This window comes from Gadus morhua, chromosome 16 (genome assembly GCF_902167405.1).
Source record: "Gadus morhua chromosome 16, gadMor3.0, whole genome shotgun sequence".
NCBI classification, from domain to species: domain Eukaryota; kingdom Metazoa; phylum Chordata; class Actinopteri; order Gadiformes; family Gadidae; genus Gadus; species Gadus morhua.
In genome coordinates, this window is record NC_044063.1 from 3,544,519 (window position 1) to 3,559,518 (window position 15,000).

Consider the following 15,000-nt stretch of genomic DNA (forward strand, 5'->3'; position numbering starts at 1 on the left):
CCCCCTCCCCTCCCAGACAGCGATGAGTGTGTGAACGGGGAGAGCTGCTGCAGCCAGCTGTGCAGGAACTACCCCGGGGGCTACGAGTGCAGCTGCAGTGCGGGACACAGGCCGAGCCCAGACGGCTGCGGCTGCGACGGTAAGAGACGCGGGTCTGCGGTGATGTGCCACATTACACGGTAGACCTTCTAGCCCCTTTTATCCGTGTTTTGTAATCCTGTCTGATGTATGCAAGAGGATGTGTCAGCGTGTCAAAGGATTTGTAAAGTGTGATGCATTGTTGGTTAAACATAATACCGCGCGTGCGTTCTATATTAGCTCGAAAATCTAACGTTAACCATGTTTCGATGTTCCTTGGGTGTACATACAAAAGCAACGTTTCGAAACATATTTGAGGAGAGAGGGTCTTTATATTTACACATGAAATCGTGCTTCTTGTTTTTTTTGCTCAGTATTTATTCAGACTTTATCCAAAGCTACTGACAGTGACTACAGTAACATGTCATTTAGGCACCCCTTGTTTCCACTGTCACCTCAGTAGTGGACCAGTGTCTGTCCCAGACCGCCGGCTGTGAGCACTACTGCGTGAGCGCCTGGGGTTCGTACGAGTGCTTCTGCCGCCCGGGCTTCCGTCTGGAGCAGGACAAGCGCTCCTGCACGCGTGAGTACCCACACGACCCTTTGGTGGACGGACTCAGCTTACAGCGTCTTCCAATGCATGATAACTCTGACAGTTTTAATGCAATGCTATGGTACACCAGTTCAGCTGCAGAGGATTATAGTTAACGGTGTTTTACAAACATTTTGGTTCCATGAACCATTTTGGAATCACCAAAATGATGTTGAATTCGTCGTTTGTTTGTTCTTGTTTAGCTCTTTACGGCAGGGATTTCGGGGAGGAGGAGGACGAAGGCGATGAGGTGGATGAAGACGAGGAGGTCCACAGGGTTCCAGGCCTGCTGTTCCGTCGGCCTCCACAGCTCCTCCAGTACACCGCAGCCCTTCACTCACCGTACAGCGCCGACAGCGGCGGCGGCGGCGGCCATGGCGGCGAGGGCCATGATGACGATTACGATGACGACGAAGAAGCAGCTTCCGCGCATGTGGGAGAACTCAGGCTGGTCAGCCAAATAGGTACAGTGCCGCACACGCCCGCTACGGGATCAGGAAACAGCTGGGAGATCTTCATGTTGAACTGCAAATGTTGCATTATGCACATTCATGTTTTAGTCATAGTATTTTTTTAGGAATTTCTTTGTTGCATATATATATATATATATATATTAGTGCTTTCAAGCGATAAATATAAAATATTTAATCGCGATTAATCGTATTAATGCCATAGTTAACTCACGATTAATCGCGAGTAATCGTGATTAATCGCAAATCTTGTTTCTATGCTAAATATCCCTTGATTTCTTTGTCCCATTAATTTTTCTCATTTTAATGCTCTTATCAACATGGAGAAGTGCATCGGCTTGGCATATACTGATCAAAACAGGACGATACAAAAAAAATGCCTATAGTGCGATTAAACGATGAACATACAAACATACTTCCTTGAACATAGCAGTCAGGCTACTGCTTCTTTGTTTTGAGCTTAAAAAAAATATATATAAAAAATAAATAATAATAAATTGCGTTAATCGCACAATAAAAAAATTAACGCTGTTAAAATTGGTTTGCGTTAACGCCGTTAATAACGCGTTTAATGGACAGCACTAATATATATATATATAATATATATATATATATATATATTGTTTTTGTTATCATGCTACTGTTTCATAGCCTTTAATGACTTCAATTGTGGTTATTGTGAAGTTGACTAAGAGACGGGACGCTTGGCGTGGCCTGACTTTAAACTAGACATTCAGTGGGTGACTCTGAACCCCCTCTCCCAGTGTGCCTGGGGGGATCCTTCGGGCCGGACTGTGGACTGAGCTGTGACGACTGCATGAACGGGGCCGTGTGCAGTGCAGACAGAGACCGCTGTGACTGCACACCTGGATGGACCGGGACCACCTGCAATCAGAGTAAGCCCCTCTTCGGATCTGCATACAAACAAGCTATAGTTGTACTAAGACCTATGATACACACATATGCACACTGCACACACACACTCAGAGAACACCATGTACATATTTACACACACACACACACATACAGCACACTGCGCACACACACACACACACACATAAGAACACCGCACACTCACACACAAACATACACACACAAGCACACACACACACACACACACACACGCACACACATACACACACGAGCACACACACACACACACACACACAAAGATCGGATGCGCCTCTGAGAGATATCCGTCACCATGTGGGCTATTGTAAGAAGATCTGCTGCCCGTGTTCGTGCACGTGCGGGCTTATGCATGCATGCGTGTGTGTCTCTAGGGCTGTGTATCACGGTCTGTCTAGGAGTCTGGTCCGTTGTTTATTGGCTCCACCGCATGGAGGCACCGGGGGAATCAATCTGTCTGCCACTGGAGAAACCCCATGGCCGAGAGCGAGAGACCCTACTAGACCCTACTAGACCCCCCCCCCCGCCCCCCAGGCCAAGACATCATCCAGGGCTAGGAGAGAGAGGGAGAGAGAGAGAGAGAGAGAGAGAGAGAGAGAGAGAGAGAGAGAGAGAGAGAGAGAGAGAGAGAGAGACTCCCCCGTTGTTTCCAACCAGATACTTTGATGAATGGCTGCCTTTGCGCTGAACTTGATGCTCGAAATCATGAGAAGCAAACCATATGGGGATAAGCCCATTAGAAACATGACAGATCACATGTTTCGGTGAACACGCTCCTGTGGCACGCTGATGCAATTCTGACATGGGCCACATTGTGAGGCAAAGGAGAAGAGCAATAAGCCCCGAGGCATGGACATGGAATTGGCACAGCCCGCCAGTAAGAAGCAAAAGTACATCACAACTACATCATCCTGGAGAAGAGATCAGGGTTCTCACGGAGGTACGGTGGTTTACAGCCCTGTCCCACCTGAGCCGGCGTGAGAAAGGACCCTTTTTACGGGCCATAAAGACTTACAGCTCGGCAGTGTAGCAGTGATGAGAGGATTCACTCCACACAGAGGGCCGTTATTGAGTATTTAAAATATAGACGGTCAGAACAGAGGTCAGGAGGGAAAATACAGGACATCGTATAATTTACAGGATGTTAATAAAAAGTCACACATTTATCAAGGATAACACATGTGTCCAGTGATTCCCGGTAAATATATTTATGACCCTCGAATCAATCGGTGATGCGATATCATCCCAGAAGATATTAATGAATATAACCACCCTTCCTTCAGGGTAATTTGATACGCGTACAGAGACGTTTTCAAGATGTGTCGGAGATGGTGTGACATGGTCTGTGAGAACGATGGAATGTTCTGGAAGGGGTCCGGAGCACAGCCTTAAGGACCGTCTGCGCCATGTCATAACTGCTTACAAGGGCAGGGAGATTAAGCGAGAGCACACATAAGCACAGGATGAACCGTGAAGTGGTCGACTCCTCTCTCTCCCTCTGGAACATTACTCCTTCCTGAAGCAACTCTTAATATTTAGTCTGTTGTCCTTTTTTCTCAGGGAAAGATAGCAGTCTTTCTAATTGAAATACAATGTGAGCATCATATCAATTAGGCCAGCCATCCACCCCATGATTCTTGCTAATCTGGGAGGAACAAGTGATGTCATGTGTTAATTAGTAAAACAAGCTCCACGAGACTACCTGACCCCCAGGAAGAAACATGTATCTGTACCTGGTACCAATTGCACTGTTGTTCAATGTAAACATATTGGGATGATTCAATTTGCAGGGGAAACCCACAACAGTAGCCCGAGGCTTTGTTTTTGCAAAGTATTGCACAATTGGAATTGTATGTTGTAGGCATAATGTCCTCTATTGTAGTGAGAGACTTCCTCATTTTTTTCTTGGTCATTCTGCCTCGAGTGAACAACAGTGATGAAGACTTCGACTCAGCATGTTTGTCTGCTTTGGTCCATTGATTTCACAATTCATACACAAACCAGATGATCTTCAATGACTTTACCGATGCAAAACAAAAAACAAAAATGTTGACGCGAGCAAATTTGAGTGTTGACCATGCTTGGTGTGTTGTTCCACAGCGTGCCCCCAGGGCACCTACGGCCAGGCCTGTAACGGTCTGTGTCGCTGTCAGAACGGCGGCTCCTGCGACCCAGGGACGGGTAGCTGTTTGTGCCCAACTGGAGTTCAAGGCCTGTTGTGTGAAGATGGTTGGTACACACCACACGCACACACACACGGATGCATTAAGAAACGAAAAAAAGTGAATAGAGGAAAGAGAAACCTGATCATTAAGGTGACATGTGTTAGACAGGAGGGTGTAACAGTGAGTGCTGGTTCTGTCTTCTCACAGGTTGTCAGAGCGGTCACTTTGGGAGGCTCTGTCTGAGGAAATGCAACTGTCCCAACAACGGACACTGCCACCGTGTGTTTGGATCCTGCTTGTGCTCGCCGGGACTGTACGGGCGGTTCTGCCACCTGCGTGAGTACGCTCTGTGTGTGGGAGGTCACGGAGCCATGGGCACCGTCTGCTGGCCGGTGAAACCGTAACAGACGCCGACGGTCTGATCGCTAATATTAGCCGACACCCACGGCCCAGAGACCGTGGGTGTTGAGGTAAATGTGGTTCATAAAAGTTATTGTCAAAGTTTTTTTTATTAAATATGCAGACAAACAGCCAACGTAGTTAGAAGTCTTGCATGCATGTTATTGGTATATGGACCGTATGGATTAATTTGTGATATTATTACATAGAACACGTGATGAGACTGAAGTAGAAACCTGAAAGAAATTTTACAACACCCACTTTTCTGGGAATTATGGAACCATGGATATACGTTTTTTCAAGTACTTTATCAAGTACATGTCATCTGCAAAACATTGCCAGAGTTAAAGCTGAAATGTATAAAAGTCTGTAAAACTAAACTATTTAGTCGGTAAAACTATGGTTCATACCTTACCTTACCTTAAGTAGGATAGCGATTAACAGCGTCCTCTTCACCGTTTTGACGTTTTTTGTCCATTCTGGGCCACTGTAGAAAATTGTTTGTGAAACATGGCCAGCACCGTGAAAGAAGGCCCTTTCCCTATGTGTTTAATAAGTGGCTCATTCTAAGGTAACTCAATGGTTCTTATTTCCATGTGTTTTTACACTTATTCAAACATACTTTTGATTATTAAATACAATTCGTACCAAGTCAAACAATTACTTAATTGCACACACTACAACAACAAGAAATATAAAAAAACGATCATCCAATCAAACACCTTCTTCCTCCTCGCTCTCACAAAGTCGTTTGGAGGGGGGCACGAGGTGAGGGGGCAGCTCTCTGGGCAGCCAGTGCCCCTCCACCTTGCCCTCGATCAGGTGCATGGCCAGGGCAAACTCCTCGTTGTCCAGCGCGCCGTCAGAGTCCAGGTCGGCCAGCCTCCAGATGTGGGCCAGCACGGAGCTGGGCAGCTTGGTGTTCATCATCCACTCCTTGGCCTTGGTGCCGCTCACCTTGCCGTCGCGCGGGCACAGGCTGAAGAAGATCTCGTCGTATTTTGGCTTGAGCCTCTCCACCACCCAGCCGCTGCCCGGGTCTTTCTCGCCGCTCTCGTCCTCGCCGGCGGGACGTTCCTTGAAGGGATGTCTCTGGAAGTGTTCCCTCCTGAAGGTCCCCAGGAACTCCCCGTCCAGCACCCCAGGGAGGCTCTTCTTCTTGGGTTCCTGCTTCTGGAGCAGCGGCATCAGCTTGGCGATGTCGGTGGACAGCAGCTTGTCCAAGGAGACCATGAGGCTCGGCTTGAGCGCCTTGAACTTGGAGAAGTCTTGGCTTAGGAGCCGCTCCTGGAAGGCAGAGAGGTCGTTGAGTCGGAGGTGGATTGTTTTTTAAAAGGGCATCACTGAAACCGTCGCCAGTTGTTAATTGTTACCTCTTGTTAATGATTCACGTGGGCACACATTGACATTTAAAGTTGACATGTAGTCAGTCATATCGGAAACCAATTTATTCATAGTGAGAATAATCTAAGCATACGCTTAAAATTGGAGCAACTTCAAAATGTGTTGCAACAGCAAGTTTCTGAAAAAACTGCAGAGTTGATTGTTTGGAGTAAAGTGTGGACAGATAATACGACTTGATTCAAACACATTATATGAGACTATTGCACCACCGATGACGGTACCTGCATCTTGGTGCAGTCAGGGAAGTCCCCGGCAGGGACGTGGTGCTCCTGCTGGATCTTGGTGAAGATCACAGGGAGCTGGTAGATCAGGCTGTGCTTCTTTGAGTCCTTGCAGAAGATGGAGGGCATCTCCCGCTTCAAGTAGCCGATGATGTGTGCATGAGCCTGGGATGTGGGAGGAGGAGGAGCGGGTCACGATGAGGCCGACTCAAACGACATATTATCATCAGATGAGCAATGGAGACGATGATGATCGATTCATGATCGACGCACACGCACAAAAGTAAACTGTACTGTATATGCCAATGACATTGTGCTGATGACAAACGTACAAAGTAGAGTTATAATACCATCGACCCAATTAAGGGTTGACATCGGAGAGATGTTTAACATCCCTCAGTTTCCCTTAATTTATCACAGATCACAAAACAGCGGCCACTCTGATTGGTCCAGGGTTCAATGGAGATATCCAGGCTTCAGAGCCAGGGGCCCTCACCCTGACCAGACGGGCCCTCTTCACCAGGTCGTTGAGCTTGCGCACGGCGGCGTTCCGCGGGAGGTTCCGGATGTCCGCCAGCAGGTCCTCCTCCTCCACCTCCAGCAGCTGGTAGTGGTCGCAGGCGCGCCGCGGCTCGGACCAGAAGGACCCCACGTACACCCGAAGCACCTCGGGCGTCAGGAACACTTTGCCCAGTGACCACATGAGGGCGCCGTACATGCGCATCAGCTGCTGGGAGTCCACGCGGTCGGCCTTGTTCAGCACCACGCGCAGCTTGTCCTCGTAGCCCCGCAGGGACAGGAAGGCGCGCGTCAGCTCGTCGGAGAAGTCCAGCTTGTGGGCGTCGAACAGGAGGATGATGCGGTCCACGCGCTCGGCGAACCACCGCAGTACCGCCGGGAAGTCATATCCTGGGGAGCAGAGGGGGGTTTAGGGGTAGGGTTAGGGACCGATGTTGGAGGAGGGGAACAGGTTTTTCTGATTTAACGCATCATCACGAATGTAATGTGTCTCTCTCTCTCTCTGTCAGCGCTCCAAGACATATATGAATACGAGTCCCAGTGGACCTCCAGAGTGGGAAGGTATTTTGGGGTTACACCCAGGGATGGATACGTCCATGGTGAGACAATAAAGAACAGTGTGCCTGGCGATGAGCTTGTGCATACATATCCGTAGCCAACCCTTCTCGTCATCATCGCCACCCTGTCTGCCCTGGGCTCAGACAAATCATGGCTTTGCTGAAGAAAAAGCGGTGTTCTCATGGTCCATACACGTCATACACACGCTTAAACTCTTCTCTTTGTGAGTTATAAGCCAAACATTTTCCAAAGTCTTAGTGAGTGTAGCTAGATATTGTTATGTTATCTGGTTTTTAGAAGTAAACCTTTAAATTATGATGGATGAGAAGAAGGAGAAAAGCACAGTCACTTTATTGCTTTGGGTTGCCTCACCTCGACTCAATCTTCTCTTGGCCGCGGTGAGAATGCCTGGCGTGTCTATGATGCTGATGTTCTCCAGGACCTGATTGGGCAGCTGAGCACACTGAAATCTGTCGGGGAATTCCAAAGAACACAGCACCAAACCTTTTAGACAGAACTCCACATTGTGGTTCACCATCGGTTTTGGTCGAACGGCTGAAACATTCCCAGCCGTGCCAAAGCTGGAGAAAGAAAATCCCAAACCATCCAGGGTTTGCTTTGGTAATCCTATGGCGGTCCCACATTCCATCACCTGTTTAGAAAGGCATTCCCGAAGGGTTCGAGGTTCCTGAAGGGCTTCTTTGGATCCATGGTGAGAGCGTTCCCAGGGATGATGCCCTCAGACTCCCCGTGCATAATGGCTGTGAAACAATCGGTGGTGGGTTCTGGCCCCACCCGGCTGCCAGGGAAGTCTTGTTCTATGAGGTACCTATGAGGCACACAAAACGCACACACGCACGCACGCACGGCACACAAACACACACACACACACACACACACACACACACACACACACACACACACACACACACACACACACACACACACACACACACACACACACACACAAATATATAGAGGCATTCTCATGATGATTTGAACCAAAACAGAAAGCCATCAAGCAATGTAAAATGAAGCACGCCTGACTCTATAAATCAGGTCTCATCACATATTAATTAATATAACGAGAAAGCGATCCTCACTTGATGAAAGTGGTCTTCCCCGTGGAGTACTGCCCCATCACCAGCACCATGGGCTTGTTGTCAAAGTCTGCATCCTCATAGCTGGGCGAGTGGAACTGGCTGAAGGACGAGTGCTTCTCCACAGGCAGGAGCCGCTTGTAGTACAGGTTCTTCATCTCCTCCGTCACCACCCTCACGTCCTCCAGCGCCTGAGGGCTGTTCCTGAACCAGCGGAGAGTCATGGTCCACTGCTGCTGCTGCTGCTGCTGCCGTCAAGCGTTTCCCCCCCTCGGCCCTGAAAGCGCTATGTTTCTCTCTCTCGTCGACGGGTCCGGGTTTTGAGGGCTCTGGGACGGGGACTGAGCCGAGCACGATGATGCTGAGATGGAGAGGGAGAGCTGCTGCTGCAGTACCAGGACCTCACAGCTGTCTGGTGCATCCCCTGCTGTTGAACACGTGGAGGGCGGAGAGGGTGTAACTGGAGACCACAGCTGTACCTAACAAAAACAGGGCCAGCGTCAGGCGGGACCGGGTGTGGTTGGGTTCACTCCTCACACGGTTTATTGCCGAGGAGAGGGACACTCTTGGCCGGCGACTGGGTGTCGGTAGATTCCCCCTGAACCCCTCGAGCAGGCTGAGGATTGAACGGATTAGGATGGGGGGGGATTGCTTGCCTTGCAAGTAACACGATAGTACAATAACGTCTTTGGTATACAGTTGTTATCCTTATTCAGTCCTGTAACAACAAGCAATCCACGTCCCAAAAAATGCATTTGATTCCATTCACCCATCCCCGGATTGAACACACAAACACTCTTAATTAAGGTCAACATAACACGACGCCTGCATAAAGAGACACATGCGTGCACGTGGGCGGTGCACGCATGTGTCTGACCGGGGCCTGTACCCTGGGTTGCCTCCCACAGCGTGCCCCAGGTGGACCCACGGGGCGGCCTGCTCCAGGGAATGCGACTGTGACCTGAAGGGCTCCAGCGGCTGTGATCCCAGAAGGGGGACGTGTCGGTGCAAGGCCGGATACCGAGGCCCGCGGTGCCAGAGAGGTGAGCTCACCGCTCCCCTGACCCCTCTCCCGAGTGTTTTTTCGACCCTTATCGCCGTAGCGTTGAAAGAATGATATAACTTATCAATGAATTACCACACCTGCATCAGCAGGAGGCCGTCTCGGGGCCGGTGATGGTTAAGGCAACGCAGGTGAACAAGCTCTGCGCGTTTGTTGAAGTCATGCGAGTCCTTTGGCTGTACTTGATTTTAATCCTTCACTCTTTCCGTGTCTTCACAGAGTGTGAGCCGGGCTCCTTCGGGCCCGGCTGTGAGCAGCGGTGCGAGTGTCCAGGTGGCGGGTCATGTGACCGGGCGAGCGGGGAGTGCGAGCGGAAATGTCCGGCAGGACTGCACGGGGACGGGTGCCAACTGGGTGAGGCTCACTGGTGTGTTGGTTCGTGGAGTTACGTGGGTTTGAATTGTTATATATTGTGTTTTGGTCCTGCTATTATCTCGTCAACTGTGCCCATTCAAGGAATATGTTAGCGGAATATGTAAGTGAGGAGATATATCCAATATCTGTACACTATATTTTACATTCACATGCATGCACACACACACACACACACACACACACACACACACACACACACACACACACACACACACACACACACACACACACACACACACACACACACACACACACACACACACACACACACACACAGTTCCCTTTTTGTCTTCCAAAAGGTGTTGTGCAGAATATTATCAGTGCTTTGAAGGGATTCAGGGATTCGGTTCCAAACTAAAGATTAAAGAAAAGACGCTGGGAAACTAACTTATGGGTATGAATAGGCATGAACACTATACGGAGAGAGCTGCAGAAAAACACTGAGTTGATGTTCCTGTATTCTTGTATGAAAGTTCAACAATGGAAAACAAGTGTTGGTCTCATAAGACCTCTTCTGGCAGCTTTGTTGGCTGATAGAACAATACAGTGAGCCAGCTTTCTCTCTCTCTCTCTCTCTCTCTCTCTCTCTCTCTCTCTCTCTCTCTCTCTCTCTCTCTCTCTCTCTCTCTCTCTCTCTCGCTCTGTAGCCCAGCCTCTGTTAAACCCACATAACTTAATGTCCCTCAGGGGTGACCTAACCTTAGCCTTCTGCTTCTACAAAACGCTTACCATTAGCTTTCACTGGGTTCTGTTCCCTTAGTGTTCCTTATCTTTTGTTTAGACAATAATCCTTCATTTAAATGCTACTTCAGAGTTTATTGGCATCAAACAAACTATTTGTAAGAAGCTCCCCATTCCCAATCAATTATTGTGTTTGCTTCGGTCTTGGCTCGGATTCTAGTGCATTGTGTTGCATCACTCTCTGCTGTACTGTGGCCATGTGGGCCTACTAATTTACTCTGATTCCCTTGTTTTATATTTAAATGGGGTTTGATTGTGTATACAGAATGTGTTTTATCAGTTGCATTAGTGATGTTCACGTGTGTTGTGTAGACTGCAATGCAGGACAGTTTGGGGAGAACTGCAGTCTGAGCTGTGACTGTGGAGGCTCCTCCTGCGATCCTGTGGCTGGCCTGTGTGACTGTCCTGCTGGGAAGACAGGCCCGGCCTGTCAGCAAGGTAACTTTAACCTAAACAATCAACTCATGATGCTGATCGTTCTCGATACTTTTGACATGATCTGATGTCCCCAGGTGTAATCCCTTTATTTTGCTAAACCAAAAAGAATGGTAATGATTTAATACAAATAGTGTCATCAATAACTTGTTTGTTTATTTTTCTTTGCAAAAGCTAGGGGGCTCAAAGCAGGGTCAGACCGCATATTTATTGTTGTTTGAGTAGAAACAATCTGAAGAATTTGAGCACATATGGGAGAGTCCCACAATAAAGCAAAATCCAAAACAATACACATGCCTATGTAGATACTTTCATATTTAAAAAGCATACCATTCAATTAAAATCAATAGATATCTTTTCCTCTTTCCACAGACTGCCCAGATGGTTTCTGGGGGTTGAAGTGCCGGTCACTTTGTAGTTCCTGTGAAAACGGCGGCTCCTGCAACAAACAAACTGGGGTCTGTGATTGTCGACCAGGCTTTGCTAGAACGCTCTGCCAAGACGGTGAGTTTGTTAAGAAACACATCAAAAAAGGGGATGCAGATCGCAAATATAATAATATTTTATAAAATACCACGATTCATGAAAATGTTGCCAAAGAACGTGATGGACGAACCAGAGTGAAATTGTTTTCATTAGAACTTTGGCACGAGGAAGTGATTGATATCATTACAAAACATTGTTTACATCGAATTTGAGGTCTGCTCTAGTGCAGACTGTTTTTTGCTACTTACTTTCTGTGGAAAGTGCTATAAGCTTTGTCTAATCAACAGAGTGTCCCGAGGCTATCATGGATCATGTTGTCTAATGCAGCGCTCCTACCACTCCTGTATCATTTGTAACCCTTGGACAATCTGTCTGTCCTCCTGGCAAAATAACTGTGACTGCACAATGTGCAATATAAAGGCCTACTATTGGGTTACTTTAATTTTGCACAGTACAATCATTTTAAATTCGTGTTCGAGTTTAAGCATGTCAGGTCTACATAATATTTTGTTATTTTGCATTATTCTCTTTCCCTTGTTTCCCCAGTGTGTGAGGCTGGCCACTGGGGCCTTGGTTGTGCCAGTAAATGCCAGTGTGGAGAAAACTCGGTGGGCTGTGACCCTGTAAGCGGTCTGTGTTCGTGTGATGCTGGCTACACTGGAGACAACTGTGAACAAAGTAAGATGTTTAACTTGTGTTGTAGTGTTGGGAATGCTGCCATCTAGTGGTCGATGTTAATTTCAGCCTATTTGCTGACAGCAAAGATGTTTCTTAAAATTACTTTTGAATCCAATGAAATCTTGAATCGTGAATAAACATAATTAAATTATACTATTTAGTAATTTAGCTGACACTTTTATAGAAAGCAGCTTACAGTTAATACTAGAGCTGTCAAGCGATTAAAATATTTAATTTTGATTAATCGCATTAATGTCATAGTTTTTAATTAATCGCGATTAATCGCAAATTCTTTTTCTATGCTAAATATCCCTTGACTTTTTTGTCCCATAATTCTTCTCATTTTAATTCTCTTATCAACATGGTGAAGTGCATCGGCTTGCCTTGTGCAAATGATTTTTTATTGATAACAACATTGGCATATACACTGATCAAAACAGGACGATACAAAAAAAGAGCCTATAGTGTAATTAAACGACTGCTTTGAACAAATGTCATTTGAACATAGCAGTCAGGCTACTGCTTCTTTGTTTTGAGCCAACTTTTTTCTTTTTTTTTTTCTATAAAATAATTGCGTTAATCGCGCGATAATTTTTTTTAACGCCGTTAAATTTGGTTTGCGTTAACGTCGTTAATAACGCATTTAACTGACAGCTCTAGTTAATACACATACAGGTTGTCCAACTTATATGATGCCTAAAGCCATGCTGCGGACTTCGGGAATCGAACCCAGAACTATTTTGCCATGCGTAGAATATGCTAGCCACCACACTGTCCTGTCCCCCACCGTTAGTAATTTGGGGTCACACTTTGTATGGAAAATGAGTTGTACATGCAAAGCTAGGAACAATCAAAGCTAGCAATCAATATTACACTGAAGACTACTCAAAAATGTAGTATTACTATAACTATTACTTTCTAGATTGAGCAGCTCCACCTCGAAGTGAAACACCTTAACTATGAGGTCTATCCTGTCCGTAATATTTTGATACACAGGTCTCATAGAAGTGTAAACGTATAATTAATCAAGAAGTTCCGAATGCACAATCTCTGAACATGATTTCCCCTTGGAGCCACACGGTCATCAGCGACTCTTTTGTTCACTGTATGCCTCTCCACCCGCCTCATGTTTTGGTCTGAGATAAACTTGGGGTGAAGCATTCAGCCTTCAGGGCATTACCTTTCCAACACTTTGGTCTGAAATGGATATGGTTAGCTGAATCATAGAAATAAGGTGTTGGGTCTGAGCCCAGAGGGTGACCGTTACATGAGTAGTAATGTGAGTTCTCCCGTGCAACAGCAGTTTATATCTGCTGGGTATCTAGTTCTCAAACTGGCCTTAAGAAGTAGAGTCAATCCCTTGGCCACGCTGTGGTGGCCCAGTGCTCCTCAGATGGGGTTAAATGCAACGGACAGTGGATCAATTTTCAGCCATGGATCCATAGCAACAAAATTAACTTCCAATTGACAAAACTTCAGAAAAAACCAACACGGATGCAGAGTGTATTTTGAAGTTGTTGTAACGTTTTCTGAGTTAGTTGAAAAACAAAAGCCATAGACATTTAGCTTCATTTTTTATTTATATTTTTAGGGTCCTCGTAAAATCTGAAATCTTGTTTTGAAACCATTCTGTTAGATTAAATAACATTATCTATCAAACATAAGAAATAAGAGCAGAGTATTTCCAGACCACAGATCTAAAGAGGCCCCCCCACTTCAGATTTGTTTTGCCATAGGTAGGGGTAGCACCATTTTCGCATCATTTGTCTGTGTTTGACTGAAAAATCACCAAAATACAATTCAATATTTTCAAAGCTGACCGGGCCCCATTTGCAGTAAAATGTGTTGCATGAAACTAAATGAGGTGTTGACATTTTTAAGGTTGGTTATTTCTTTGTTGAGCCATGAAGGATTGCTAGCTACTCACAAATGATAACAAGTGTAGGTTTACTCGTGCTGCTCCAGTCTAGTGAGGTGGAGGAAGAAATAGATGAATGTACTTTCAGGTACGATTGTTATGTCCAATCCTGCTCCATAAAATAATAATATGTCAAAAGCGATTAAAGCTTTTGAATTGTATTTAAATATTTTAATAATATGATTAAATAATAAACCTATTTTTTTTAGATGAAAAGAGGACCTTTATTTCTTCGCACCTTTTAATAGCCTATACCGAGGAAATAACTTCAACCTTCTATTGAAAAATGTATCTTTTTTAATCAACGTACTACTGTTTAGGCTGTCATAGATAGGCTATGCTTCCAAAGCCAATTTAAAATCAATCTTGACTTGGTATTTGTAACACTGCCATACTTTTATATGTCCTCTGGAGGGCGACATTCCTCTGATTAAATTATGTTATGTATGTTATGGCCAAGTTTGTCCCATGTACGTCTGTCGACTCCTAGGATATACAATACACTTCAAAGCAAGGGAACCAAAAGTTGTGCTGTTGAATTTCCAAAATCTCCTGTACTCTTTGTATGATCTCCTCATGGAAAGGACGGTTCCGTCCCGTTCGGTAATGACAGCACACGAAGCCCTCCAGACATGTTTCAAGAGTACAAAGACACACCGACGGCGCTCACTTAGTCCTGACAACCTGACGTATTGTATCTTGATTTTTCGGATCTTTTTTGACGAGAAGTGGTCTCATGTTATTACAAGCTGAAAGATTTACCGTCACCGTACTACCAGCCGCAGAAAGTTAACCACCTTCGCGGCACACGGGCCACACTGTAAATCACGCGCGCGCGTCCCACCGGAGCGTCGCTTCGTATCCCTAGTCATAACACCTTAATGGCCCA

General features: G+C 46.2%; 2 protein-coding genes across 4 annotated transcripts in view; one reads left to right on the forward strand and one right to left on the reverse strand.

Annotated features, from left to right (window-relative positions):
• Window positions 1–15,000, forward strand: part of egfem1 (EGF-like and EMI domain containing 1) — a 56,906-nt gene that overhangs the window by 22,656 nt on the left and 19,250 nt on the right. For all 3 annotated transcript variants that reach the window (XM_030380077.1, XM_030380076.1, XM_030380078.1), the window contains exons 11-21: window positions 17–139; window positions 539–661; window positions 874–1,134; window positions 1,905–2,036; window positions 4,150–4,278; window positions 4,422–4,550; window positions 9,324–9,458; window positions 9,698–9,832; window positions 10,907–11,032; window positions 11,402–11,533; window positions 12,062–12,193. In XM_030380077.1, the coding sequence (XP_030235937.1) occupies window positions 17–139; window positions 539–661; window positions 874–1,134; window positions 1,905–2,036; window positions 4,150–4,278; window positions 4,422–4,550; window positions 9,324–9,458; window positions 9,698–9,832; window positions 10,907–11,032; window positions 11,402–11,533; window positions 12,062–12,193 (1,557 nt within the window). The remainder of the gene's footprint in view (window positions 1–16; window positions 140–538; window positions 662–873; window positions 1,135–1,904; window positions 2,037–4,149; window positions 4,279–4,421; window positions 4,551–9,323; window positions 9,459–9,697; window positions 9,833–10,906; window positions 11,033–11,401; window positions 11,534–12,061; window positions 12,194–15,000) is intronic.
• On the reverse strand, window positions 4,563–9,317 carry LOC115560679 (EH domain-containing protein 2). Its single transcript, XM_030380161.1, has 6 exons — window positions 8,419–9,317; window positions 7,968–8,144; window positions 7,688–7,785; window positions 6,735–7,147; window positions 6,239–6,403; window positions 4,563–5,900 (listed from the first exon to the last, which is right to left on the reverse strand). Exons 1-6 carry the CDS (start codon window positions 8,637–8,639, stop codon window positions 5,328–5,330), a joined length of 1,647 nt encoding a protein of 548 aa, XP_030236021.1. The 5' UTR covers window positions 8,640–9,317; the 3' UTR covers window positions 4,563–5,327.